The sequence below is a fragment of the Myxocyprinus asiaticus genome, chromosome 5, assembly GCF_019703515.2.
Source record: "Myxocyprinus asiaticus isolate MX2 ecotype Aquarium Trade chromosome 5, UBuf_Myxa_2, whole genome shotgun sequence".
In the NCBI taxonomy this organism is placed as follows: domain Eukaryota; kingdom Metazoa; phylum Chordata; class Actinopteri; order Cypriniformes; family Catostomidae; genus Myxocyprinus; species Myxocyprinus asiaticus.
The window spans coordinates 4,933,562-4,961,520 of record NC_059348.1 but is presented as its reverse complement, the minus strand read 5'-3'; the positions used below and the strand labels follow the sequence as shown (position 1 = coordinate 4,961,520).

The 27,959-nt window shown below is 38.2% G+C and overlaps 1 protein-coding gene across 1 annotated transcript; it reads right to left on the bottom strand.

The window, feature by feature from the left end:
• Positions 1 to 14: 14 nt before the first annotated feature.
• Positions 15 to 21,194, bottom strand: LOC127440896 (zinc finger protein 239-like). Its single transcript, XM_051697988.1, has 2 exons — positions 21,143 to 21,194; positions 15 to 840 (listed from the first exon to the last, which is right to left on the bottom strand). The coding sequence occupies exon 2, from the start codon at positions 833 to 835 to the stop codon at positions 29 to 31; it is 807 nt and encodes a 268-aa protein (XP_051553948.1). The 5' UTR covers positions 836 to 840; positions 21,143 to 21,194; the 3' UTR covers positions 15 to 28.
• Positions 21,195 to 27,959: the final 6,765 nt, after the last annotated feature.

The following is a 27,959-nucleotide window of genomic DNA, read 5'->3' as shown; positions in this document are numbered from 1 at the left end:
CTATTTATTGTGTGAAGAGGAATTTTGCTCACTGTGACAACTTTCCATTGCACTTCTTAAAATGATACAATAATTGACCTGATTGGCTAAAGCTCTTCCCACATGGATGGCAGTGGTATGGCTTCTCTCCAGTGTGCACTCTCTCATGTATTTTCAGGGCTCCTAACCGACTGAAACACTTTCCACAATGTGAACATGTATAAGGTTTTTCTCCTGTGTGGACTCTTTGGTGCAGCTTCAAGTCATCAGCTCTAATAAAGGTTTTCCCACACTCAAAGCACATATGATCTCTCACACCGGTATGCATTCTCTGGTGCTCTTTAAAATTGTGCCACCATGCATAACTCTTTCCACAAACAGAACACATGTAAGGTTTCTCATTTGTATGAGTTCTCATATGTGCCTTTAAGTGTGATGTCAAAATAAATTTTTTATCGCACTGATCACACTTCAATGATTTTACTCCAGTGTGCTGAGAGTGTAGATGATATTTGAGACTTTGTGAACATGAGAAACTCTTTCCACACTGAGGGCATGTGAAAGGCTTCTCTCCAGTGTGAATTCTCATGTGATTCTCAAGGTGTCCTTTTTCTGTGAAACTCTTTCCACACTGCAGGCATGTGAAAGGCTTCTCTCCAGTGTGAATTCTCAAGTGATTCTCAAGGTGTCCTTTTTGCATGAAACTCTTTCCACACTGAGGGCAGGTTAAAGATTTTTTGGCTCTTGTTTTTTGACTTCTTTTTTGTGAGGATTTCCTTTCAGAATTATTAGGTGTCTGATACTGATGTTTCTCCTCCAGTTCATCCAGTTCTTGACTTTCCACTTTCACTTGCATCAGGTCTGAAATAAAAATAATAAATGATAGAAAATCAATTAAAGGGCAAAAAATGTCTAATTAAAATGAACTAATTAAAGTGAAGCCCAGTTTAAAGCTGAAATATGTCACTTTTTTAGTGCTAAAATAATTTTTTCTATCCCAGCTACTATAAGCAAGCCATTCATAGGTTATATTTTCTCAAAAACTGTAAACACTGTCTCTGAAGCACTATAAAAATTCCTCTGTTTGTTTTGAGCGACCCACTTTGACCCTTGTTGGGGGCGGGACTATCTGACTGTTTGAACAACAGCAGATGAGGGGCCTATTTGGAAAGCAGTTTTGAAAACATTGTTTATTTTTGCAATTCCATTCAGTTGCGCTAGTGTCACAGAAATGACATACTTCAGCTTTAAATGGCAGACAACAACATGGTCAAGTCCTATGTCATCTTCTGATGTACTGCAACAACTACCATATTTTCCAGAAATAAAGTCACACCTGAATATCAGTTGCACCTGGACAAAATTATATTTTGAGAGAAAAAAACAAAAAAAACACACACACACACACACACACACACAGAAATGTTGCATCTTTGAACAAGACGCACTGACAGAGGTTGTATGCGGCAGGAATTAGGACCAGGGAGCAGCCGCCCGATTTCCCTTCAGCCGCTCAACATGTCTTGAAGCACTGTGTGAAGATAGCTCAGGATTTACGTATCATGGTGTATTAGAGCTTGTTTTAATCCGGGCATTTGCTTTAAGTAATTGTATCATGTTTTCATATTCTGTTTATGTTTCATGAAAGAAAGCGATAAAAATAATCCACATCTCTTAATAATGTATGTAACTCTTTGCTGTATACAAATAAATAGCTTTTAGTCGGAGTAAAACAATATGCTTGTTGTATTCTATCTATTCATTAATGTTAGCGACTGTCTGTCTATGGATATTTCTGATATTCAACCCTCTTTGCTATGCACTAATTATCCACTTCATTGACTGAATGTTTTTAAAAAGAGTATGAAACATAATTTTGTGGGCATGTGAGCAGTTGCATTTGACAGAGGTCCAGAGTTTGTTAGAACAATGTTATGATGGGACAGAATATTTAAACTGGTTGTATAAAATACTCAAATATATCTGTATAGGCTCTGTATAGGCTACTTTAAAATGTAAGATGTTTTCATCTGTTTGTGTGTAAGCATTTGTGTTTTGATGTGCAGTGTGTTTGACTGGGCCACATCAATTATGTACAAATTAATAGTTTCAGAGTAGAAGTCGTAGGACCTTTCAGATGATTAAAAAAAAGTGACTTTATGAAAAACATGGTAATTAATAAAAACGATAGTAAAAATTATCAGCCAATTTCATAGTCCATTAGTTGAATGTGCACTGTGGCATGGAGAACATTAGTCAGTGACACTACCAAGAACATAAAATGGCATTTGTATAATAGAGTTTTATGTGGGCTGGGTACCACATCTGGTTCTGACAGATTATTAGAGCTATAACAGTCACAAGCCTGATTCTTGATTGTGCGATATAATGTCTTCCTCACTGCTACGGGGCGCTAGAGTGTCCAGTGTATCATATAAATAGTGACCTTAGGGGAAGAGTAAGACAGAGAAGACACAATCTCTCTAAACTTTAATCAGAATTTTTGTTCAACACAAAGCACTTGGCATGAGGAGAGACGCAGCTGAACGGGGCCATTTTCAAACAGATTTTCGCTGATTTGAAAAGAAATAAGCGTTGCCGCTAACACGGACCAAGTTGGAGAAAGGCGGATGGCATGAGCTGGTTGGTGATTGGGTCAGGATGGAAGGATCTTGGTATGAGGAAGATGATATGGATAGTGAGGAATAGATGGCTGTTGGAGGTGAACGGGGGCGGGGTAGAGGGAGAAGGCAGGAAGAAGGACATAGGAATAGGATAAATATAATTCAAAGAAGTAGTCTGGAGGAGAATAGTTCTGAGGAAAATGAGCGAACGGTTCAAAGAAGGGTGGAAAAGGAGGAATTCAAAATCATTCTTGTGTTTAGGAAAGATGATGAACATATAGGCCTAAGTCCAAATGCACTTACCAAGGAATTAAAAAAGAAACTGGGTGAGACAGAAATGGCAAAGATACTTCGTGATGTGAATATAATAGTAAAATGTAAAACAGAAGAACAGAGAAACAAAGCATTACTCATTGGAAATATATGCAAAAAGAGGGAAGGAGGGAAACACGAGTGATATGGGGCATTCCAATTGATGAGAATTTGGACAACATCAAAAAGAACATTCAAGTTGGAGAAGTAAAGAATATAAGGAGATTAAATAAAACAATAAATGGAGAAAGAGTGGGAAATGTCTCAATTTTACTTGAGTTTCAAGATGATAAACTTCCGGAAAAGTTCAAAATAGGATATATGAGTTACCCAGTTAGAGCATATGTTCCACCACCACTTAGGAGTTATAAATGCCAGAGGTATGGACATATACAGTTGTGCTCAAAAGTTTGCATACCCTTGGAGAACTGGTAATATATGTACCATTTTTAAAGAAAACATGAGTGAGCAGGCAAAACACATTTCTTTTACTTCTTATGGGATTCATATTCAACTGTAGGTTATAACAGAATGGCACAATCATAAAACAAAACATGGCAACATAGAAAAAAATGAAATGACCCCTGTTCAAAAGTCCATTAGTTCTTAATACAGTGTATTGCCCCCTTTAGCATCATTGACAGTGTGCAGTCTTTTGTAATAGTTGTCTATGAGGCCCCAAATTCTTGCAGGTGGTATAGCTGCCCATTCGTCTTGGCAAAATGCCTCCAGGCCATGCAAAGTCTTTGGTCGTCTTTCAAGAACCGCACGTTTGAGATCTCCCCAGAGTGGATCGATGATATTAAGGTCAGGAGACTGTGATTGCCACTCCAGAACCTTCACCTTTTTCTGCTGTAACCACTGGAGGGTCAACTTGGCCTTGTGCTTAAGGTCATTGTCATGCTGGAAAGTCCAAGAGCGTCCCATGCACAGCTTTCGCGCAGAAGAATGCAAATTGTCTGCCAGTATTTTCTGATAACATGCTGCATTCATTTGCCATCAATTTTCACAAGATTCCCCATGCCTTTAGAGCTCACACACCCCCAAAACATCAATGAACCACCACCATGCTTCACAGTGGGGATGGTATTCTTTTCACTATAGGACTTGTTGACCCCTCTCCATACATAGCGCTTATGGTTGTGACCATAAAGCTCTATTTTGGTCTCGTCACTCCAAATTACAGTGTGCCAGAAGCTGTGAGGCGTGTCAAGGTGTTGTCGGGCATATTGTAACCAGGCTTTTTTGTGGCATTTTATGCAGTAAAGGCTTCTTTCTGGCAACTCGACCATGCAGCTCATTTTTATTCAAGTATCATCGTATTGTGCTCCTAGAAACAACCACACCGTCTTTTTCCAGAGCATCCTGTTTTTCTCCTGAGGTTACCTGTGGGTTTTTCTTTGTAACCTGAACAATTCTTCTGGCAGTTGTGGCTGAAATCTTTCTTGGTCTACCTGACCTTGGCTTGGTATCAAGAGATCCCTGAATTTTCCACTTCTTAATAAGTGATTGAACAGTACTGACTGGCATTTTCAAGGCTTTGGATATCTTGTTATATCCTTTTCCATCTTTATAAAGTTTCATTACCTTGTTACGCAGGTCTTTTGACAGTCCTTTTCTGCTCCCCATGGCTCAGTATCTAGCCTGCTCAGTGCATCCACGTGAGAGCTAACAAACTCATTGACTATTTATACACAGACACTAATTGCAATTTAAAAAGCCACAAGTGTGGGAAATTAACCTTTAATTGCCATTTAAACCTGTGTGTCACCTTGTGTGTCTGTAACAAGGCCAAACATTCAAGGGTATGTAAACGTTTGATCAAGGCCATTTGGGTGATTTCTGTTATCATTATGATTTAAAAAGGAGCCAAACAACTATGTGATAATAAATGGCTTCATATGTTCACTATCCTTAAATAAAAGACAGTTTTTTTTGCATGATCAGTCATATTTTCAAAATCAATGCCAAAATGTAACAATTTCTGCCAGGGTATGCAAACGTTTGAGCACAACTGTAGCTGCTGTCTGTAAAGGAAAACAAATATGTGCAAAGTGTGGGGGAGAGCACAGATATGAGGAACGTGGGAAAATGTGAAGGCAAAGTGTTGTAATTGTGGAGGGGATCACAGTGTAACATATGGGGGATGTGAAGTAAGGGAAAGAGCTGTGGAAATCCAGCAAGACAAAACAAAGAACATCATAAGCTATGCAGAGGCAGTGAAAAGAATTCAAGGACAGAAAACATTGGGAGGAACAAGAAAAGATGAAAGAGTCTGGGAGTTAGGAGGGGGACAAAGGAATCCAAGGGATATATCAGTGAGTCTGGAGAATTTAATTTTGTTCATGGCATATGTCATTAATTGTACTGATCAAGTGAGACATACAACAGAGAAAATTCAAGTAAAGGTGCTGAGAAATTCTTGTCAGTTTAAGACATTTCGTGGGAACTAATCAATAAAAGACTTGAATCAGAGGGGAAATCATCCAGCCAAAATGGACAGCGTTAATGTTTATTCTTCAATGAATGCAAGAAGTTTATTAACTAACAGACAGGAATTCAAAGGATTTATAGACCCACTTTATATTAGGTGGCCTTAACTACTATGTACTTAATAATTTGATACAATGTACTTATTATGTACATACATGTTGTTGCATTGTAATAACATTTAAAGTACTTGCATTTAATTACATATGTCGTTATACTGTTAACTTTACCCCTAACTCTAACCCAACCCTTACCCAAAAACCTAACTCTTAAACCCTAATACTAACCCTACCCTTACTCCTAAACCTTCCCATACCTCAACCTAAGTACCAGAAAATGTGGGCATTTTGCAGAACAATGTGTAGTTACACAGTAAATACATAGTCTTGTATGTATTTAATGTTAGTACATAGTAGTTAAGGCCACCAAATATAAAGTGTGACCGGATTTATTAATGACTTAGGAACAAAACCAGATATCATTTGCATGCAAGAAACTTGGATGAAACCAACATCAGTCATTGTAATAGCAGGATATGATAGTATTAGAAGAGACAGAGACAGCGGTAATGGAGGAGGATGTGTAAAATGTATTAAACAGGAACTACAGTACAGGGTAGTGGCTAAAGGAAAATAGTTGGAATTTATCATAATAGACGTTTGGACAAAAGAATGTAATATTAAAATAGCAATTTATTATAATCCATGCAAGAAACTGTCATTGGAAAAATTGGATGAACTGGCAATTCACTTAGAAGGCAAGGTTATCTGTTGTGGAGATTTTAATGGTCATAGTACGTTATGGGATAATTATAGTGATATGAATGGTGAAGTTATAGAGGAATTAATGGATAGAAAAAACCTAGTATGCATTAACAATGGAAATGGGAAAGAAACAGCAGTTGATATCACAACTGCATCTGAATCTATAGCAGGGTTATGTTGGTGGGAAGTTACTAAAGCAAGCACGATAGGGAGTGACAATTATCCAATTCTAATAGAAATAGGTTCATTCATATAAATGAAGCAAACGGATTAGGGGGATGGGTGTTTAGTAAAGCAGATTGGGTGAAATTTAAGGAAATAAGTGATGGAAAAATGGGAGAAAAAGATATTAATCATGATATAGAAGATTTACACCAGTTAATTAGTGGGGCTATAATAGAGGCTGCAATTCATTCAATTCCAAGGCATTTAGGAAATTGTAAAAAGAAGATTGTTCCATGGTGGACAAAGCATTTAAAATACTAAAAAGAACTCATAACTTTGAGGACCTGGTCAAATATAAGAGAATGCAAGCAAATGTAAGAAGAATGGTTAAAACAGCAAAAAAGGAATATTGGAGAAATTCTTGTGAGATAGTGGGAAGAGAAACAGAAATTGATAAGGTGTGGGGTATGATAAGAAAAATTTAGGAGAGAATATAGATATCCAACATTAACAAACAATGAGGAGACTGCAATAACTGAGGTAGAGAAAGCTGAAATGCCTATGAAAGCATTTGTTAAAATTCCATGTTCGGATAATATCACTGAAGAAGGCAGGAGAGGGCGAAAGGAAGCTACATTAAGAAATAGAGAACTCATTTTAGAAAATGAAAATTCTAATGATACATTGAACATGCCATTTACAACAGGAGAATTAAATAATGCTTTGAACAATACTAGATTATCAGTGCCAGGTAAAGATCAGGTTTGTTATACAATGATGTTTAATCTAAGTGAATCATCCAAAAATATTCTTCTTGAGTTATATAATAAGGTGTGTGAATCAGAGAAATTGCCTAGCTGCTGGAAGGAAGCTGTAGTGTACCAATCTGTAAAGCAGGGAAGAAAGGCAGCAGTACAAATGATTACAGACCAATTGCTTTAACATCCCAAAAAGTGATGGAGAAAATGATCAATCAAATGTTAACATATCATATGGAAACTAAAGGATATATCTTAAATTATCAAAGTGGATTTAGAAAAGGTAGAATTACAATGGATCCTACTGTGTATTCAGAATATGAAGTAAGGAGAGCACAGATTAACAGGGAAAGTGTAGTGGCAGTATTTTTTTTATATTGAAAAAGCGTACAATATGGTGTGGAAAGAGGGATTGATAATTAAACTACAAAAAGTGGGAGTTAAAGGAAAAATTATTAGATGGATTAAAAAAAAAATATTTGGTAGACCTATTCAAGTTAAAATTGAGCAGAATTACTCAAGGAATTTGATTGTAGAAAATGGAACACCACAGGGAAGTATAATCAGTCCTTAATTATTTTCTATTATGATTAATGATGTGTTTTTAAATATTACAGAAGAAATAGGGTTCTCTCTTTTTGCAGATGCTGGAGCGATTTGGGAACGAGGAAAGAATGTAGAACATATTGTTAAGAAAATACAAGAAACAATTACAAAAGTAGAAAAATGGTCGTATTAGTGGGGGTTTCGATTTTCTGTTGATAAAACAAAAACAGTATTTTCTCAAAACGGAAGATTAGCAGGAAGTTAAAATTGAAATTATATGGTCAGGAGGTAGAAATAGTTTCATGCTTTAAGTTTTTTGGGATTTGGTTTGACGAAAAAATCACATTTAAAATACACATTAGGAAGATTATTGATAAGTGCAAAAAAGTACTGAATTTAATGAGATGCTTGGTGGGAAAAGATTGGGGGGCTGAGAGGTCGGCTCTGAAAAGTATTTACATTGAACTAATACGATCAGTTTTGGATTATGGGAGTATAGTGTTTCAGTCCGCAGCTAACAGTATGCTGAAAGAATTAGACAAAATTCAAATTCAGGCATTAAGGATATGTACAGGGGATATTAGATGAACACCAACCACAGCATTACAGACTGAAATGGGAGAAATCTCGCATCTCAGCAGAAAGCGGCAATCACGTGACAGGCTGGTGGTTGGAGAACTACACCTTACCTCACATTTGGAAAAACAAGGCGACATAATGGATGACACTCATCTCATCGTGGAGGTGGAAAAACACAAAGTTCTTATGACCCGCAGGATTTCTTGTACAAAGATTTGAGTGCAAAAGAAAAGGCATGGGAGGCAGTTTCCTTGGCTGTTGGTGTGGTAAGTTTTAATGTAAAATGTTTGTGATACTACCTTTTCACATAAGAAACGTACCATGTTTAAATTTATTGCCACTTGCTTGAGAAACTTAATATATAAATCTATATAGCAGTAATGAATTGAATATTATGCTGTTTATATTTATTATGTTTAAACGTGAATATGTCTATCAAAGATTTTATTTCAGTACTGTGTTGCTCTAAACTTCAAAGTCCTGTCACCCTCCACCATCATGTCCTTTTCTAAATGTGTGTTTTTACACCACAAACATTTTTCTGTTGGCTGTTGCTACATTAAACAATTTAGATTTTTCAATGTTTCATTTAATTTTTAAGAAATATGACAACAACTGATTCATTATTGGCATTTATATGTAAACATCAGCTATTTACCATTTACAAAGTCCTGTAGATTCAACACTGTATTATTAACACAGCCTTTTCAGTAACTTTAACAACGTTTGCATTTAAAATCAAAATAATGGCGAACTACTTATCCCTTGTTGTATTAATGGTATACAGAAGCAACAGGTTCAGTTGCGCAATGCAAACGCATCTTATGTGAAAGAACAATCAAGCGCGTACTGCTTCCGCTCCGCCTACGCATCTGCACTGCTTACGCACTGCTACGTATCATGTGTAAAACATGCGTAAGGGAGAAATGTACAGCATAAGCAGTTACCTCAGTTTGTGGGGTGCACTGAATCATCACTTTAATGAGCCTCCTCTTAGCCATGGAAGACTCTGAATTCATGTCTGCCAACAATGTTTTTAAAGGCGTTAAACAGACCGACGGGCCGATAAAGATTAATCAACACACTACCCGCCGATTTCAGCTAAAGACCAGCAAATACTGAAGCAGTCTACTGCACAATACCCTGGTAACCTAAAAAAATTATTAAATAAAGTGTGCTATGACATTCAGTAAAACTTTGGACAGAGGGAGAAGGAGAGTAATCGGCACTGTTTGTGTAAACGAGAAGTTTTCAGATCAAGTAGAAGTATAGAGTGCAACAGGAGTCACTTTTAGGGCCTCTGTTTTTCTCCTTATATATGCTTCCCCTGGGAGACAATATCATGAACCATGGGATTTGTTTTGACTGATATGGCAATGATACTCAGCTTTATATTTCCTCGAGACCTCATGAAATTCCGCAACTTTCCAAGATAGCGGAGTGTATCAATGATATCAAAGACTATATGGCTAGAAATTTCCTTCTGCTCAATTCTGACAAAACAGAGGTACTAACAATTGGATCAAAATCCTTTAAACATAAGATGCTAGAATATAAATTGATTCTTGATGGATGTACTGTTACATCATCCTCTACTGTTAAGTTTAGGGCTACAACTAATGATTATTTTGATAATCGGTTAATCGAATGATTATTAGAATGATTGTTTGACTATTCTGCGATTATTGCAATGGTTAATCATTAGCTCTTAATCAACTATGTAGCTTGTGCCCTGACTTAAAAGGTTGTATTAAACAAGCTTACTAACAATAAAGAGGACAAAACCATCTTTTAAAAATACCTCTAAATGACATTCACTGAATTAAAGGGGAAAAAATACTTTTTATTACATTTAATTCAGTAAAGAAATTCACTGCAATAAATCCTATTGTTATCAAGTGTTTTTGTCTTGTATTCCATTTAAAATTATCTAAAAATCCTTAAAGGTGCAGTATGTAACCATTTTCATGTAATATTCGCCATTTTTTTGCCAATGTGTGAACGGCTTGTAACACAACTTAAAAAATGAGCCATTCCCTGGACTTCCTAGGTGCCTATTAAAGCCTGTAGACTGATTTTCATGTGAAGGGAGCGGGTCGCTTTTGCAGGGAAAATCCAAAGGATGTGACATTTATGCACGCTCCCAAGAGCCTTGCCTCAGTAATAGCTTCTCCCACGTCAACAGACAGTCTGCAACACTCTTAGAGATGGAATCCAGCAAACGTCTGGCTCTCAGCACAACACAAACTCTCAGACTCCTACACAAACTCAGAGTAAGCCAAAAAAAAATGTTTCTACTGAATCCCATCTGGCTAAGCGGGAACGTGATCCTGGTCGAGCGAAAACTCCAGTGAACATCGGCAGGGTATTTTAGCTGTATGTGTGTATCAGTATGCTCTGTTAGCTGATATGTAGTTTTAGTTTAGTCTCAAAGTTTGTAGTAAAACTATCATAACTGTGTAATTTTAATTATGCTACGTTCAGAAGAACTTTATTTGTCGACTGGAGTCGTGTGGATTATTTTGATGCACCCTAAATATGCATTTTGAACCGTCAAAAAATGGAGGACATTCACTTGCATTGTTTAAAGGAGGAGGCCTGAAATGAAATCCTAAAAATCTTAAATTCTGTTTTGATGAAGAAAGAAACTCAGATACATCTTGGATGGCCTGAGGGTGAGTAAATTATCAGAACATTTTCATTTTTGGGTGAATTATTCCTTTAACGGCTACAGGCGTCATTAATAACAAGGGTTAAGGTTGCAGCGGTATACCGGTTTCACGGTATACCACGGTATGAAAATTGACGGTTATCATACCATGTACATTTGCTTATCTACAATATTGAGAAAACAAATTGCAACCGGTTGGAGAATATCACCTGCACGTGCACATATCCTTTCCTCCTCGTCTGCCTGTCAGACTCGTCAACTTGCCCCACACACACACGTGCAGCGGAGAAAATGTCAGAGAGAAGCGAGGCGAGAGGGTCTGACATAAGTGAGTGTGTGTGTGAGTTAAAGCAGTGTTTCTCAACTGGTGGGTCGCAGGTCTATTCGGACTGAGTCGCGGACAGCAGGGAAAGAACAATGGTTTTCCCTTTGAAGATATTTCGGTGGCCTCCCAAGTGATAGCCTATTTAGGACTGCCGAGGAAGATTTAATGATAATCTCGCAATCAGCTGAAGGCTTCTCATCTGCACTTTTGCACGAGTGTAACGGAACCAGCTCGCGATCAGGATCTGCTCTTCTGTCTGGCGCACGCGTGCAACAACCGGGCTTCCCTCGATATTGCGGAGCGCAGACCTTAAAACTGATGTGACCAATTTCAATTCTAGTGAGACTTTTCTAGTTTAAAGTGTTACGGAGGAAGTCAAGTCGAACCTCTCAAACAGTAGGCAGCCCTGACATGCCAAACAGCACTGAGGAAAAGAGCAACACTGTGCTATGCGCTCATTTTTTTTATACAAAATTGTTTAACGATTTTACATGAGTAAAAGTAACTGTTATATTTTGACAAAATGTTATAGTTTCATATGAAATAATCTAAAGGTAGAATCTATTAGACTTCATTTTATATCAACAGTGACAGTTGTAGTTAAAGTTTCAAGATGTGTTTCAGCAAGTATTTATTTTTTCATAAATACTATAATTTGTTATTATTATTACTATTATTTAAGACTAGCTACACTGACCTAACCATTGTAATGAGGAGCCTTTCCTCCTGTGTAATATGTATGTTCTGTTTGAATTATGTTTGAAATTAGGAAACAAACGGGATAATAATGGGCTCATGTAAGAAAATAAGTCAATTTTTAAAAGGGGGGAGAGAAAACTTCCTGTCGCTTTTGTTGTTGACGTCAACAACAAAAATAATGTCACTTGATGCATGTCCTTGTACTTGAAAACCATGAAGAAAACTATGCAACATAAAAGGAAATGCGACCCAGGATACATTAAATACAGGTTACATTTTTACTATGGTGGGTCGCCACTTGATTTCCAATGTAAAATCTGGATCCTGAAGCAAAACCAGTTGAGAACCACTGAGTTAAAGATACAGACAGGAACAGTCTGGCTGCGCTGTCGCGCACCTACAGTATATGTTAATTATTAATAATCATAGGACATTACTTAAAAGCTCACACAGCTGATGTTATTTTTCATTTAGTAGTTAATTTAACATGCTATGCTAACATGTAAACTAACATGCTTTAGTTATATAACATGTTATAGTTACATGCTATTTTTTTATCGTGTTTATAATTCGGTTTATTATTATTATTTATTTTATTTATTTTCAAAAGGACACTTTTTTTACACATACTTCAATAAAAAAAATAAAATAGTTTCAAGTTTCAATTATAATAAATCGTTTGTTCAACCAAAAACAAATAAATAAAATAAATAAATTTCTGAGACGGTTATCGTACCGTGAAAATCTCATACTGTTGCCACCTTTAAAACAAGATACATTTACTTGAGAAGCAACATATAAGATATTTAGACTTGCTTTAAGAGAATGTTAATCTTAAATATAAGTGTATTTTGTATATAATACTTCTGCGAGTGCAGTAAAGACAATATATACTTATATTCAAGATCTATTCTCTAAAAGTAAGTCTAAATATCTTAAATGCTGCTTCTTTTTTTTTTTAAAGGATTTTTAGATATTTTCAAATATTTGTATTTTTAATATTATATTCAACATTCTCAGATAACAATTTTTTCTTCTGCAGTATAGCTGCTAAAGAAAATGTACGCTGTTAAAGGAGTTTTAGAGATTTATATTGGAAAACAAGCCAAAACAAAAACAAATTAAAAACGTATTTTGTTGCAGTGTATAATGGGGCGAGCACTACCCTCTCTCACTTTTTTGTTCACTTCAATCCATCTTTAACTCACAAAAAAACAAACTCTCTCTTATTAATAAAGCTGTGTATTGCCAATTTTCTTCACGATAAGAAATACACAGTGACATATATTATGATTCAATAAGTCACAAGCCATCACGTTATAATCTAGCTGCATTAAGCGTGCACACTCAAGGGATGAGCGCCCCCGTGACAGAGGATGCATCAGCCGGGTGCAGTTTCAATCTCTCCCACTTAGATCGGGACATTCGAGAAACTCATAGAAGAGGCGCTGACCGCACATAGAAATGCCAGTTTTAGAGTTTGTAGTTATTTACATGATCTGCTTCTGTATTATTTGAACTTTAATAAATCTATAATGCATTAAATTTAACTGCATATTTAGAGAGTGCTTCTGTATTTACTTATTTTGCATTTTTGCATTATAATTCCTTCATACTTTGTGATCTTCATCACCTGAAGCTGTTTGGAAAGTTTAGAGTGCATCTGGACTGTGAGCTGTGTAATTCTTCCTCTCCTCAGTTAGGCGCAAACTGCAGTGCTGCTCTCGCACGTCATCATTAGAGTTTAATGTGATCTCATGTTACGTTAAATAGATCAAACGAATATTCGACAACAAAACATTTTGTCGACAATGTTTTATTGTCAACGTTGCCAATAAAAAAAATTTTAAAAAAAAAAATCGCTGACTTGCCAATTCTTTGTTCCACCTGTATTTTGGCGATTGGCTGCTCCTTATTGCACCACTAACAAAATCTCTGTGCTGGCATTCAGATGTGAGCGGTCGCGACTTTGGGCCGGTCGCACTCCTCCACGCTCCCCACCAGTCGCCAGAAAAACACCTGGAGTTTGAAGGACTGTGATGGTTCTTTGCAACTGTGCTCTTCAGCAATAGTGTTGACTCTGTGTTTTAAGCAATTAGGTCTGTAGGGGTGACCTGCCCTGTTTATTTAACATTGTTCATCCTGTTTACATTTATTCTGCTAAAGAACTAAATGTAAATGTCAGTTCTTCCAGGCTGGTTATTTTCTCTTTTTCTTTCTAGATTATTTTGTTTATTAGTCTGGGTCAGGGGTCACCCTGAAGCCAAATACCGGCTGCTTAATTTACATCTTTGAAAATATCATCTTCCAATAAAAATCTATATTGCATCTATGATCTTGTCTTTTTTGGGTTTTTGGTCTGATGGTTGTGCAGGGAGCACACCTCCCTTTATTTTTGTTGCGACCTACACCTAGGGGACGTAACACTGTAAAAGTACAGATGTCAGCTTCTCTTTACCTCACCACAGGTAAAGTGGCACAAATAGTGGGATTATTATTTAAAAATCTATCAAGCATCTCATATGCACTGTTACATCTGTTTGCTCTGCGAGTAGAAGTCTGACCTGCTTGAAATTTGTCTGACGAGTAGCCGGGTGTCCGCGAGAGACTGGCAATGAGCAACAGCCAATGAAACAGAGAGAGCAAGAGGAGTGAAAGACATTAGGCTCATTTGATATGAGCAAGTTCAGCGCAAAACCAATCACCGTGATCACCGGCAGGTGAATGCCGTTTAGAAATCTGTCTGACTTGCTGTGATGTCATGATAACATGTCAAAAAAATCTCCCACAAAGCGGCCACAGTCTCTGGAGGCAGGCGGCGCAGTTACTTTTTCCGAGCTGCACGAACTGCATGCACGATGGGAAACGACTTGCTGACGACACAGCTTAATTCTCATTGACTTAAAGGGATAGTTCATCCAAAAATGTTAATTCTCTCATGGTTTACTCACCCTCCTGGCATCTCAGATGTGTATAACTTTCTATCTTCTGCAGAACACAAATTAAGATTTTTAAAAGAATATTTCAGCTCTGTAGGTCCATACAATGGAAGTGAATGGATGCCAAAATTCCCCAAATTCACATAATGGGAACATAAAAGACTCCAGTGGATAAATCCATGTGTTCAGACATGATATGATAGGTGTGGGTGAGAAACAGATCAATATTTAAGTAATTTTTATCATAAATTCTCCTCTCTGCCCAGTAGGGGGTGATATGCATTAAGACTGTGAATCACCAAAAACAGAAGAAGAATGGGAAAGTGAAACAGAAGTGGAGATTGACTGAGCAGGGGGGAGAATTTATAGTACAAAAAGGACTTAAATATTGATCTGTTTCTCACCCACATCTTTCATATCTCTTCAGAAGTTATGGATTTAACCACTGGAGTCGTCTATGGTACTTTTATGTTGCCCTTATGTGGATTTTGGAGCTTCAAAATTTTGGCACTCATTCACTTACATTGTACGGACCTAAAAAGCTGAGAAATTCTTCTAAAAATCTTCGTTTGTGTTCAGCAGATGAAAGAAAGTCATACACATCTGGGATAGCATGAGGGTGAGTAAATGATGAGAGAATTTTCATTTTTGAAAATTCTCTCATTATTTACTCACCCTCATGATATCCCAGGTGTGTATGACTTACTTTCTTCTCCAGGGGCCGGTTGCACCAGCTATATGTATGTAAGTTACAACTTAGCCTTCTTGTGGCGTAAATGGGCAACAAGTCACAATTTACGCACTACTAAATATTTGCACCATTGAACTTAGGTAGAACGTAACCCTACATATGAACTAAACATTTACGGAAGCCTCCAACCAGGAACCACGGTTGGAATAAAAAAGCAGATGGATATTTTATGACATCAATGAACTCATGTTTTGCATGACAGGCTTCAATCCTTTCAACATACAGTATGATGTTGACATTTACACTCATTTACATTTACGAGAGAGGAAAAAAAAACGTACTTTTAAGCGGCTCCTCAGCATGAAACCATTCTAACGGTGCAGTTTTCAGGGTGCATCGCCCGGTGTCAAGTTTCAACAAAAAAAATACAGTTGAAGTCAGAGGTTTACAGACATCTTAGCCAAATACATTTAAACCCAGTTTTTCACAATTCCTGACATTTAATAATAGAAAACATTCCCTGTCTTAGGTAAGTTAGGATCATTACTTTATTTTAAGAATGTGAAATGTCAGAATAATAGTAGAGAATATGATTTCAGCTTTTATTTCTTTCATCACATTCCCAGTAAGTCAGAAGTTTACATACACTTTGTTAGTATTTGGAAGCATTGCCTTTAAATTGTTTAACTTGGGTCAAACGTTTTGAGTAGCCTTCCACAAGCTTCTCACAGTAAGTTGCTGGAATTTTGGCCCATTCCTCCAGACAGAACTGGTGTAACTGTAAAGGCCTCCTTGCTCACACATGCTTTTTCAGTTCTGCCCACAAATTTTTTATCAGATTGAGGTCAGGGCTTTGTGATGGCCACTCCAATACCTTGACTTTGTTGTTCTTAAGCCATTTTTGCCACAAATTTGGAGGTATGCTTGGGGTCATTTTCCATTTGGAAGACCCATTTGCGACCAAGCTTTAACTTTCTGGCTGATGTCTTGAGATGTTGATTCAATATATCCACAATTTTCCTTCCTCATGATGCCATCTATTTTGTGAAGTGCACCAGTCCCTCCTGCAGCAAAGCACCCTCACAACATGATGCTGCCACCCCCATGCTTCACGATTGGGATGGTGTTCTTCGGCTTGCAAGCTTCACCCTTTTTCCTCCAAACATAACGATGGTCATTAAGGCCAAACAGTTCAATTTTTGTTTAATTAGACCAGAGGACATTTCTTCAAAAAGTAAGATCTTTATCCCATTTGCACTTGTAAACTGTAATCTGGCTTTTTATGGTGGTTTTGGAGCAGTGGCTTCTTCCTTGCTGAGCAGCCTTTCAGGTTATGTCGATATAGGACTCATTTTACTGTGGATATAGATACTTGTTTACCTGTTTCCTCCAGCATCTTCACAAGGTCCTTTGCTGTTGCTCTTGGATTGATCTGCACTTTTCGCACCAAACTACGTTCATCTCTAGGAGACAGAATGCGTCTCCTTCCTGAGGAATATGATGGCTGCATGGTCCCATGGTGTTTATACTTGCGTACCATTGTTTGTACAGATGAACGTGGTACCTTCAGGCACTTGGAAATTGCTCCCAAGGATGAACCAGACTTGTGGAGGTCCACGATTTTTTTTCTGAGGTCTTGGCTGATTTCTTTTGATTTTCCCATGATGTCAAGCAAAGAGGCACTGAGTTTGAAGGTAGGTCAAAAAATACATCCACAGGTACACAATTCAGTACATCTCCTATCAGAAGCTAATTGGCTAATTGTATAAAGGCTTGACATAATTTTCTGAAATCTTCCAAGCTGCTTAAAGGCACAGTTAACTTAGTGAATGTAAACTTCTGACCCACTGGAATTGTAATAGTCAATAAAAAGTTAAACAATCTGTCTGTAAACAATTGTTGGAAAAATTGTGTCATGCACAAAAAAACTATAGTTTGCTAATATTAAATCTGTGGAGTGGTTAAAAAATGAGTTTTAATGACTTCAACCAAAGTGTATGTAAACTTCTGACTTCAACTGTATATAGGATATTAAAACGAATAAATGTCTATTTTTCCAGCCTAGTATTTATCACCCCTTATTTATTTTAGATACTATAGGGAAAATATATTATTTATCAAATCTATTTTTATTATATCATATTTTAATGGGGATATAATTTATTACAGCTGACAGTTATGTGAGCAAACAAGGTTTGAACAAGATCAAACTGAAATTCACAGCTGTTTAACACATCTGTGTACAAACTTGAAGGCTGATGCAACCAAATTAAGCACTGACTTAGTTACAAACTAACTAGTAGTTACTAAGCCCTTAGTACGATCTTTACGTCCCAACTTACGTAAGACCTTACGCACAGCTGGTGCAACCCTACCCAGGACACATTTGAAGAAAATTTTCAAATTTAATTTATAAAGTCCTGTAGGCCTATCACCTTTGTAACAGCTGGAATAAGCCATTTGAAAGGGAACATTAACACAAAGTTAGTCCTAAATAAAAATAAACTGTAGGGAAATTGTTCTGTGGGTGGCAGTGCTGCGAAACTCATGAATATTAATAATTTTTTGCATTACCGCCACCTACTGGAGTGTGGAGCATCACAAGAAAATCCTTCAGTTGAGACAAACATCTGCTGAAGAGGATGAAATTGGCTAAATTTCCTTGAAAAGAGGTCACATACGCCTTATGTACGATTAAATCCTAAACTGTGTATACTTCAAAGGTAGCTTCTAGCTTATGCTCCGGGGTTTACATGTAAACAAACAAGTTTTGTTTACATTCATTCTTGAGGTCTAACAAACATGTGGAATACATTTCTGTCCCTATTAATGGTACGAAATGTATATTTTGAAAAATATTCATATTGAACGATATGAAATTGTTTTTTTCATTATAATATTTTAAAACAGTCATATCGCCCAGAATCAAGAATAGACACCAACCTATTTGTTCCTCAGTTTCTTCATTTTTCACTCTGTGTGGTTCTGGATATCCCATGTCCTCTCTCTCCTCTTTAATAGAATCCATCTTTGCAGTAGTGTCAGAAATTGTTGACACACTTGGAGTTTGTCCTGCTCTTCTGGAAACTCTTGTTCAATACAAAGATGACAGGAATATTCAGAGCATTTATTGGTGAATTGCTTTGGGAGTGGATTCACAATCACTGTGTGGTAGTGATGACCCTGCCAAAATTAATAATAAATATTAGATTCAGGGGACTGTCAATTTACATATATATTATATATATATATATATATCATGGTCTGTTCTAATACTCGATTCTGATTGGCTGGAATGCATGCAGTTCAAACCGTTGAATGCACACGTAGTTACGGTAAGTTTTAATTACCGTTTGATATTAATGCACTGTTTGTAACCATAGCCAAATAACATTACAGAGCAAGCAGAGTGAACTATAGCAATTGAAAACATCTCCTAAACTCTTTCATCAACATATAATGGAATTCAGCTTGTTTTGCACTGAGGGTGAGAGACTGAAATCAGGATCTATTAAATGCGTCTTTCGCTGTCCAGCAAGGCGATGCAATACGATTTAAACTGTAATGTGTTGTGTATGTTATGTTGCTGTGCTGAAGTGCCGCCTATAGCCACTAGAGCATTTAAATTCACCGTTTTAATCAAGTGTGTGGTCGCACTACTGTTTCTCTGTGTCTGATTTAGAACAGGCGGAGCTGCAGATCTAACGTTATTTTTTATTCTTCCAGTCAAAATTTCTGCTGCAATAAATATATATTACAGCTTTAATTAATACATTCTGGCAAGTGACCATGGTATAAACTTCTTATAGGCTAATTGGTTAATTAGAGTCAGTTGGAGGTGTACCCATGGATGTATTTTAAAGCCTACATTTAAACTCAGCTTGACATCATGGGAAAATCAAAAGAAATCAGCCAAGACCTCAGAAAAAAATTGGGGACCTCCACAAGTCTGGTTCATCCTTGGGAGCAATTTCCAAACACCTGAAGGTACCACGTTCATCTGTACAAACAATAGTATGCAAGTATAAACACCATGTGACCATGCAGCCATCATACCTCTCAGGAAGGAGACACATTCTGTCTCTTAGAAATTAACGTAGTTTGGTGCAAAAAGTGTAAATTAATCCCAGAACAACAGCAAAGGACCTTGTGAAGATGCTGGAGGAAACAGGTAGACAAGTATCTATATCCACAGTAAAACGAGTCCTATATCGACATAACCTGAAAGGCTGCTCAGCAAGGAAGAAGCCACTGCTCCAAAACAGCCGTAAAAAAGCCAGACTACAGTTTGCAAGTGCTCTGGTCTGATGAAACAAAAATTTTACCGTTTGGCCATAATGACCATCGTTTTGTTTGGAGGAAAAAGGGTGAGGCTTGCAAGCCGAAGAACACCATCCCAACCGTGAAGCATGGGGGTGGCAGCATCATGTTGTGGGGGTGCTTTGCTACAGGAGGGACTGGTGCACTTCACAAAATAGATGGCATCATGAGGAAGGAAAATTATGTGGATATATTGAATAAAAATCTCAAGACATCAGCCAGGAAGTTAAAGCTCGGTTGCAAATGGGTCTTCCAAATGGAAAATGACCACAAGCATACCTCCAAAGCTGTGGCAAAATGGCTTAAGGACAACAAAGTCAAGGTATTGGAGTGGCCATCACAAAGCCCTGACCTCAATCCGATAGAAAATGTGTGGGCAGAACTGAAAAAGCGTGTGTGAGCAAGAAGGCCTACAAACCTGACTCAGTTACACCAGTTCTGTCTGGAGGAATGGGCCAAAATTCCAGCAACTTACTGTGAGAAGCTTGTGGAAGGCTACTCAAAACGTTTGACCCAAGTTAAACAATTAAAAGGCAATGCTACCAAATACTAACAAAGTGTATGTAAACTTCTGACTTACTGGGAATGTGATGAAAGAAATAAAAACTGAAATATATCATACTCTCGACTATTATTCTGACATTTCACATTCTTAAAATAGTGATCCTAATTGACCTAAAACAGGGAATGTTTTCTATGATTAAATGTCAGGAATTGTGAAAAACAAAAAAGAGTTTAAATGTATTTGGCTAAGGTGTACGTAAACTTCTGACTTCAACTGTATACACGTGTGTGTGAGTATCCTACTATTTTTATATGTACTGTATATTTCAAATGACAGCCTCCTCGTTAATGCACGTTTAAGAAATTGCGAAATAGAAATAAACGAAGACAGAAAAAAGAAACAGAAGTTACTGTTAAAGACTAAGTACCTCTTGAATTTTCATGGATCGGTGGCTACATTCAGTCAATCTGACACTTATCAGGGTCGTTACCTAAAAAATATCACCTCACACTATATAGGTGCCGATCTATACTGAATAATAACATCATAAGTGTTCAATTTCAAAGTACTTTATTGGTGTTACTTATGATTTGTTTTCTTTATCAACGCTTTACACAAACACAAAAACATCCACGAGAGACCAACTATCAGCACTTCACATACCAATGCAAAATTATCCTAATAATATTACCATGATGAAAACACATTTGTAAAGCTTTAAAGCACGCTTGAACTTTTTGCATCGTTTTAATGACATTAAATGCTTAAGACAAACCTGCAACTGAGACCGACGAGTCGCTGTCGCAGACTTATGACGTCACAACAACACAATGGTTCACAGAACCAAAATAAAAGTCCTCCTACAATACCTATTTCTCAAATCATGAATGTATAATGAATAATATAACACTGCACACATATTAGAAAGGGATTTAGGAGAAAAAAGTATTGAATGCTATATATATTTTCTATTATATAATTATTTGTGAGAAAATATTTTGATGACCTGATTTGTTATATTTCATAATACACCTAGAATTTTAAGAAAATGTTTTATTATAAATGACCAACTTTATCAATATGTCTCAACTTCATCAAGCAATTCTGAGAAGAATATGGAAAAGCTTCCTCTTTTATAACCACAGTATTGGAAACAAATAAAAAACTCACTAACTTTAAAAAGTGAAATAAAACAAACAGCTGGCATTATATAACTGGGGAAAGCTGACAATTGTCTTTATATGATTCAAACAATATTACAAATATTTCAAATTATAATCCCAATTCTCATATTAGAAAACAATATGGTAGTTCATTTAAAATAGTCTCCAGCAGGGTCGGCGCTTTCCATACCTCTGAATATGTTTCTACAGTAAAGAAACACATTGTTAAAACCGTTAAACTGTATGAAAACACGTATGAAAAGAATATAAGAAACTATATATTTTTATAGGCATCCGTTATGCACATAAGAAGACAAATTTAGTAAAAAAAAAACTATGAATTTGATCATTTTTGTTGTTTTGTTCATACTGAATACATTTTTGAGGAGGTTCAGCCTCCTTTGCCTCCTCTAGCAGACGGCCACTGGGGTGAGATTCTCTGTTCCTTCCTGGAATAACACACCCCCTAAAGCCTGGATTACACTACATGACTTTAACACAGATTTTAGCCCCAATTTCAGGCTGAGTTGGTGCTAGTCTTTTCCAATGTGAACTTGTCATATTCAGATTTCACAGAAAATCATGTTAATGACGGATACTGACTCTGATATTATAACCTCTGAATATGATTCCAACTATTTGGAGGACTATATTAACATGTTTGATGTTTTTGAGCCGACTACGGAGGAAATCTCGTAGTGTATGATGCTCCATGACTGAAATCGAGAGTACGGGTCTATGAAGCTCAAGAAACAGAAATGACGAACAAGCACTCAAGTGTAGTTTAACTTTTAACAACACTCACTCACCTCAACTCCCGTTGCCGTCTCAAGAGGCCATACTGGCCGTGTCTTCACACACAAGAATGCACCTAAATGTGCTCGGCTATTTCTGTTTTTATTGCAGAACCACACACACCTATGCTCACATGCTGACACATTTATACTTGTGGACACGCATTTAACCTGTCAAGCCCATGTACTGCTGTTGTGTGTTGCTGTTGGGTTTAACGGCTCAATATACCTCCTTTGAACTGAATCTGATCAAAGATTGTGTTCTGACTGACACCCCTAGAGGAAGGCTAGATAATCAAGCCTCACCTACTATAGTCCTAATACAATCCTTAATCGCTTTCTGACAAGATTTGACGGAGGCCCCCCGGCTCTACATGAAGTTGATTATGAAGAAGCGATCCAATGGATTGGCACACAATGCACACACTAAGAAAAGAATGCAGTCCTACTATTCAGTGGTGGTGTTGACCTAAAATAATCCATTAAATAGAATAATTTTATCCATTTAAATGTTTGAATCCAACAACATTCTCAATCAGATTCTGAAATATCTTGCACTCATGTGCAGTTGTGCGTATGCTTAAGTACACGACACTCACTGCAGTTTGTTTGTGTTTGAGTGCGTGTGTCTCAGAAGTGCCTTGTTTTTCAGATGGTATGTCAAGTTCAAAAACTTCAAATAAAAAAAATGCATCTTAAGACACCTGCATTCTTTTCTCTTCGTTGCGTTGTGTCTAGCTCTGTTTTTTTGCAACAACACGGTCTGAACGGAACCTAACACTAACTCTTAACACTAAATCACAGTAAAACTGAGTACTTTCAGTATTTACTCAAAACATTGTACCAGACTGTATATGTGAGATGTATATGTGAGACATGGCCACCTGCAGTATATGCACAGAAATCTGACTTAAGTCTAGCTACCTTTATTTGTGGGGGGACCGTGGGCATCCTCCCCCAGAAGATTTTTTTATTTTTGCAAAAATAACACCAAAGTGATTTTGAGAGAAGCATTTATTAATTTTCTCAAGTATGTGTAGCACTGACTAAAGCTTAAAAGACAGTAACCGTTCAGAACACAGGCGTTCTCGCTACAAAAGCAAGACGCAGCGTAACGACAAGAGCAGGACGTAGGTGTCTTGAGACGTATTTTAACAGTTGAAGTCCTGTGAGAGATGCTAAAACATAGCAAAAGTGACGTAGTGGTCAAAAACATTCATCTAGCAAATGTTTATGGAAATGATTGAAAAACTGTGAGCGGATGCAAAAACACATTCAATGCGAACAGACCCTTATTCTCATGACACAGCACTTGCTTACGTTTCTCAGTTACCTCTTAAAAAGGCAGCATTTTGTTTCAGTTAATAATAGGTAAATATCCACTTTATCCAGCACTGTATTTTCTGTGTTCATATAGTGATACTGTTTTACTGTGTGAGAATCTGCTCCAAATGATTCAGTGAGAAAGCGTGGCCGAACGAATGACCGAATTGTACTGACTATTTTACAAGCCCACTTGGCCCATTCACTGAAAAGAATTGACTCAAAAGAATGATTCATTCATGAATTGTGCATTGCTAGTTCTTTTAAACAGTCAACAAAATACGGGACACACTTCATGACTGCTGAAATATTCTCAGAGAAAATGTTTCTCAGATAAGTCAGAACGCTAATGGTATGCACAGTGTGAAGGCAGTTCAGCTGTTCGCTACTGATCTGAGAAACATGTGGGTTGACCCTCTCCAACTTTTCTCCCTGTGAGGCATGATGTAGACAGACAATGGTTACATTTTATCGAGGACATCACAAATCGTGCTAGGTCAAAGAGCTCTATGTGTGGCCCATTGATGTCAACAAAAACAAGAGAAGACAAGATCTTTGCCTGAAGCCTGTTACGAGACTTGATGGTTGTGTCATTTTACGGCTGATAATTTCCTCTCAAATTCTGCAGAGGTAGCTAAGTAGGGTAGGTTTTACATACTATTTCTTGAGGGTTTCTCCCATCTGTGTCCCTTGCAATTTAAAGTCTCTAAATTCATCTATTGCTTGTCTGGTAGATTCACAAAGAAATTTGGCCAGCTTGTGCACCTATGTTTCACCAAACATGACAAGCTGTTCCCATTGCTTGGGCCAGTTTGACATCTCAAGGGGCTTTAGTAACTCAAGATCATCGCTTGGCAGACGTCACTTTAATTTGTCAATTAGTGCTTGAAAAAACTGAGGCCTGTTTATCTTCCCCTCTCTTTTACCTTTAAAAATTACTAGATGAGATACTTTGTTCAGCCTTTCCAGTAGATTTTCCTTCCTGGATTTCCAGTGCTTGAAGAACTTCAGTGCTCTGCTTAATGTTGCAGCTGCTGTCAACAAGTATTGTATCTCTTCTCTGCAGCTTAAGTGAGAGGCTCTGGAGTTCCCATAGAAGATCCTTCATACTACCAAAATCAGACATAAAGCTTGCATTTGTGAAGCGCTTCAAAAGCCCTTTGTATTTCTCTCTTTCAACATAGGTGCGAGATGTTTCTTCACTCTCAGTATTGAAATGTTTTGCTAGTGCAGGTAAACTTTTCCACACCGCTTTTACTGTGTTGAAACTACTGGAAACCCATCTAATGTTGAAGATCTGGCCAGTTTTCTGAATTTGAATGTTTAGATCATTTGCTGCTTGGCATAGTAATCTTGCATTCTTGTGGGACTGATGAAACTAGCTGTACAGCTTTGAAATTATTACTTCAAAATGACTGCAGCCAGATAGTTTTTCATGAATCCTGTACAGCTACTGTAACTCCAACCGGTGCGCTAAGCAATGTATGGACTTCACTCTTGGAAAGTCATGTTTTAGCTTTGCAATCTCCCGATTTTTTGGCCTGTAAGAACTGAAGCACCATCAGCAGCAATACCAATGAGATTTTGCCACAATATATTCTCATCAATAATCACTTTTAAATTCAACAAATTCTTAAAAAAAAAAAAAAAAAAAAGTCAATATCACCTTCTCTAGTGACATCTCATCTGACAAATATTAACAAGTAGGTGAGACCAAATACAATGCTATCATCAATTGTTAGGCTCACATGGGAATCCTTGGTTTTTATATGAGGCACCACTTTTTTCTTAATTTCTTTTGATTTGTGCTCTATTTTCTCAGCAGATTAGTGATCTGAGCCATGCAGTTGTCCCACTGCAGTTCCATTCAGTTCTTGGAGCTTCATCAGAGGAGTCATCTTTTTAAAAGACAATCTTTCTTTTGCAATTGTGTATGTTGTCCTAAGTTAGTTTGTTGTTTCATTGACTAAGTTGGCACTAATTTTAAGAGCACCTATTATGGTTTTTAAATGTGCCTAATTTTGTTTTAAAGGTCTCATACAATAGATTTACATGCATCCAAGGTCAAAAACACTTTAGTTTGCTCATAATTAAAATTGCAGCATTACCTTTTTTCCCCAGTGTCAAAAACGACACGTTCAATGATCCGTTCTAAAGGATTCATTCTAAACTCCTCCTTTCAGAGAGCCTACTCTGCTCTGACTGGTCAGATGTCCCAGTCTGTTGTGATTGGTCTACCGCTTAGTGTAGTGTTTGAGGGTGGGTCAAAGCTGTTCGCGAGCAGCCAAATTACATAGGTTAGTACAGGAAGTAAGTCTGGAAATACTAACGACTCGTTTCAGGTGTTCAGAATCGGTTCTTTCTTTTGGGAGTCAATAACTCCATTTGTCATGCACTTTGATTTTTGAAACTTTGCAGACTTTTCTACATTCAAAAACTGCTATATAACACACTACATGAAAGGTAATATTCGAAAAACCATAATAGATGCTCTTTAAATTACTTTGTTAGGAAGTGTTTCCTTTTGTCATTTCAGTTTCCGTTTGATGTAATGGACTCTCCTGTGTTTACAACTTTTATTTTCCAATGTCTTTTTGCTATTACTTCTCACTGATCAATTGATGCACTCATCAGAAAAATGTAGTCCAGTTCTTTTGTCGGACAGGAACAATGACTTGGCATCTTTACATGTGCTGCATCCTATGTTCCCATCATGTATGTACAACCAAGGATTTCTGACCTATAGCTCAAGACACTTATGACAAAAAAAGCATGCTCTTTCTTTTCTGTGTATGCTCTTTTCTTGCTCACCGTATCGTGTCTAATGTTCTGAACTGTGTCCGTCTCTCACTTTCTATTCCCTAAATACACCAGTGCAAAAATTACAGTATTACACTCAAGAAAATGTGGTCTCTGAGCTCCCTTCAGTGGAGACCACTTTCTCCCCAGCCTCGGTCCTGAAGACTTCCTTCCTTCGAGCCTCTCATGGCTCCACCTCTCGGGCCTCCCATGGCTCTGCCTTCCTTCATCGAGCCTCCCACGGCTCCACCTTCCGAGTCTCCCACAGCTGTGCTCATGGCTGTCTGGAAGCTGAAGAGGAGAGGGGCTCCTGCTTCCCAGTCACTGCCAGTGTTCACGACCACGGAGGTCGTTCCCCTTTCACTGCCTGTGTCCACAACCACAGAGGTCGTTCTCATATCTCTGCCCATGCTCATGACCATGGAGGTCGTTCCCCTATCACTGCCCATGCTCACAACCATGGAGATCGTTCCCCTATCACTGCCCATGCTCACGACCACGGAGGTCGTTCCCCTTTCACTGCCTGTGTCCACGACCACAGAGGTCATTCTCATATCTCTGCCCATGCTCATGACCATGGAGGTCGTTCCCCTATCACTGCCCATGCTCACAACCATGGAGATCGTTCCCCTATCACTGCCCATGCTCACGACCACGGAGGTCATTCCCCTGTCACTGCCAGCACTCACAGCCACAAAGGTTGTTCCCCCGTCACTGCCAGCACTCCCGGTCACTGAGGCCATTTTCCAGTTGTGGCCAGCACTCCTGACCATGGTGACTCCACCCTCAGAGTCTTCCACGACTCTGCCTGCTCCTCCAAAGACGACTCCTCCAGCGGTTCTGTCCGTTCTCCCAGAGACTCCTCCTCCAGCGGTCACATCCGCTCCCCCAGAGACTCCTCCTTCAGCGGTTCCATCCGCTCCTCCTGTGATTCCTCATCCAGCGGCTCTGCCCACTCCTTTTGAGACTTATCCTCCAGCGGCTCCACCTGCTTCTCCTGAGACTCCTCCAGAGACTCCTCCCACTCCATTTGAGACTCAGTTCCCTGATTCCCCTGCAGCTCCACCTCCGGCTCCTCCTGGAACTCAAATTCCAGATCCTCCTGCGGCTCTGCCCGCTCCACCTCCGGATCCTCCTCCTGGAATTCAATTCCCTGCTCCTCCTGCGGCTCTGCCCGCTCCACCTTCGGCTCCGAATCCTGAGGCTCAACTCCCCGAACCCACTGTGGCTCTGCCCCTGAACCTGCCCTACCTTGTGACTGCCTCCCAGGTCTCCTGACTCTGTCCTGGCCCTGTGGCCACCTCCCAGGCCTCCTGACCCTGTCCTTGCCCTGTGGTGATCCCCCTAGCCTCCTGAACATCTGCAGGTTCCTCCCTGGCCTCCTGATCATCTGCAGGCTCCTTCCTGGCCTCCTGATCGTCCGCAAAATCTTCCTTGGCCTCATAATCAGCCTCCGGATCCCGTAAAATAATATTTTAGATCCCCTAACCCAATCCCATTTCTAAACCTAATC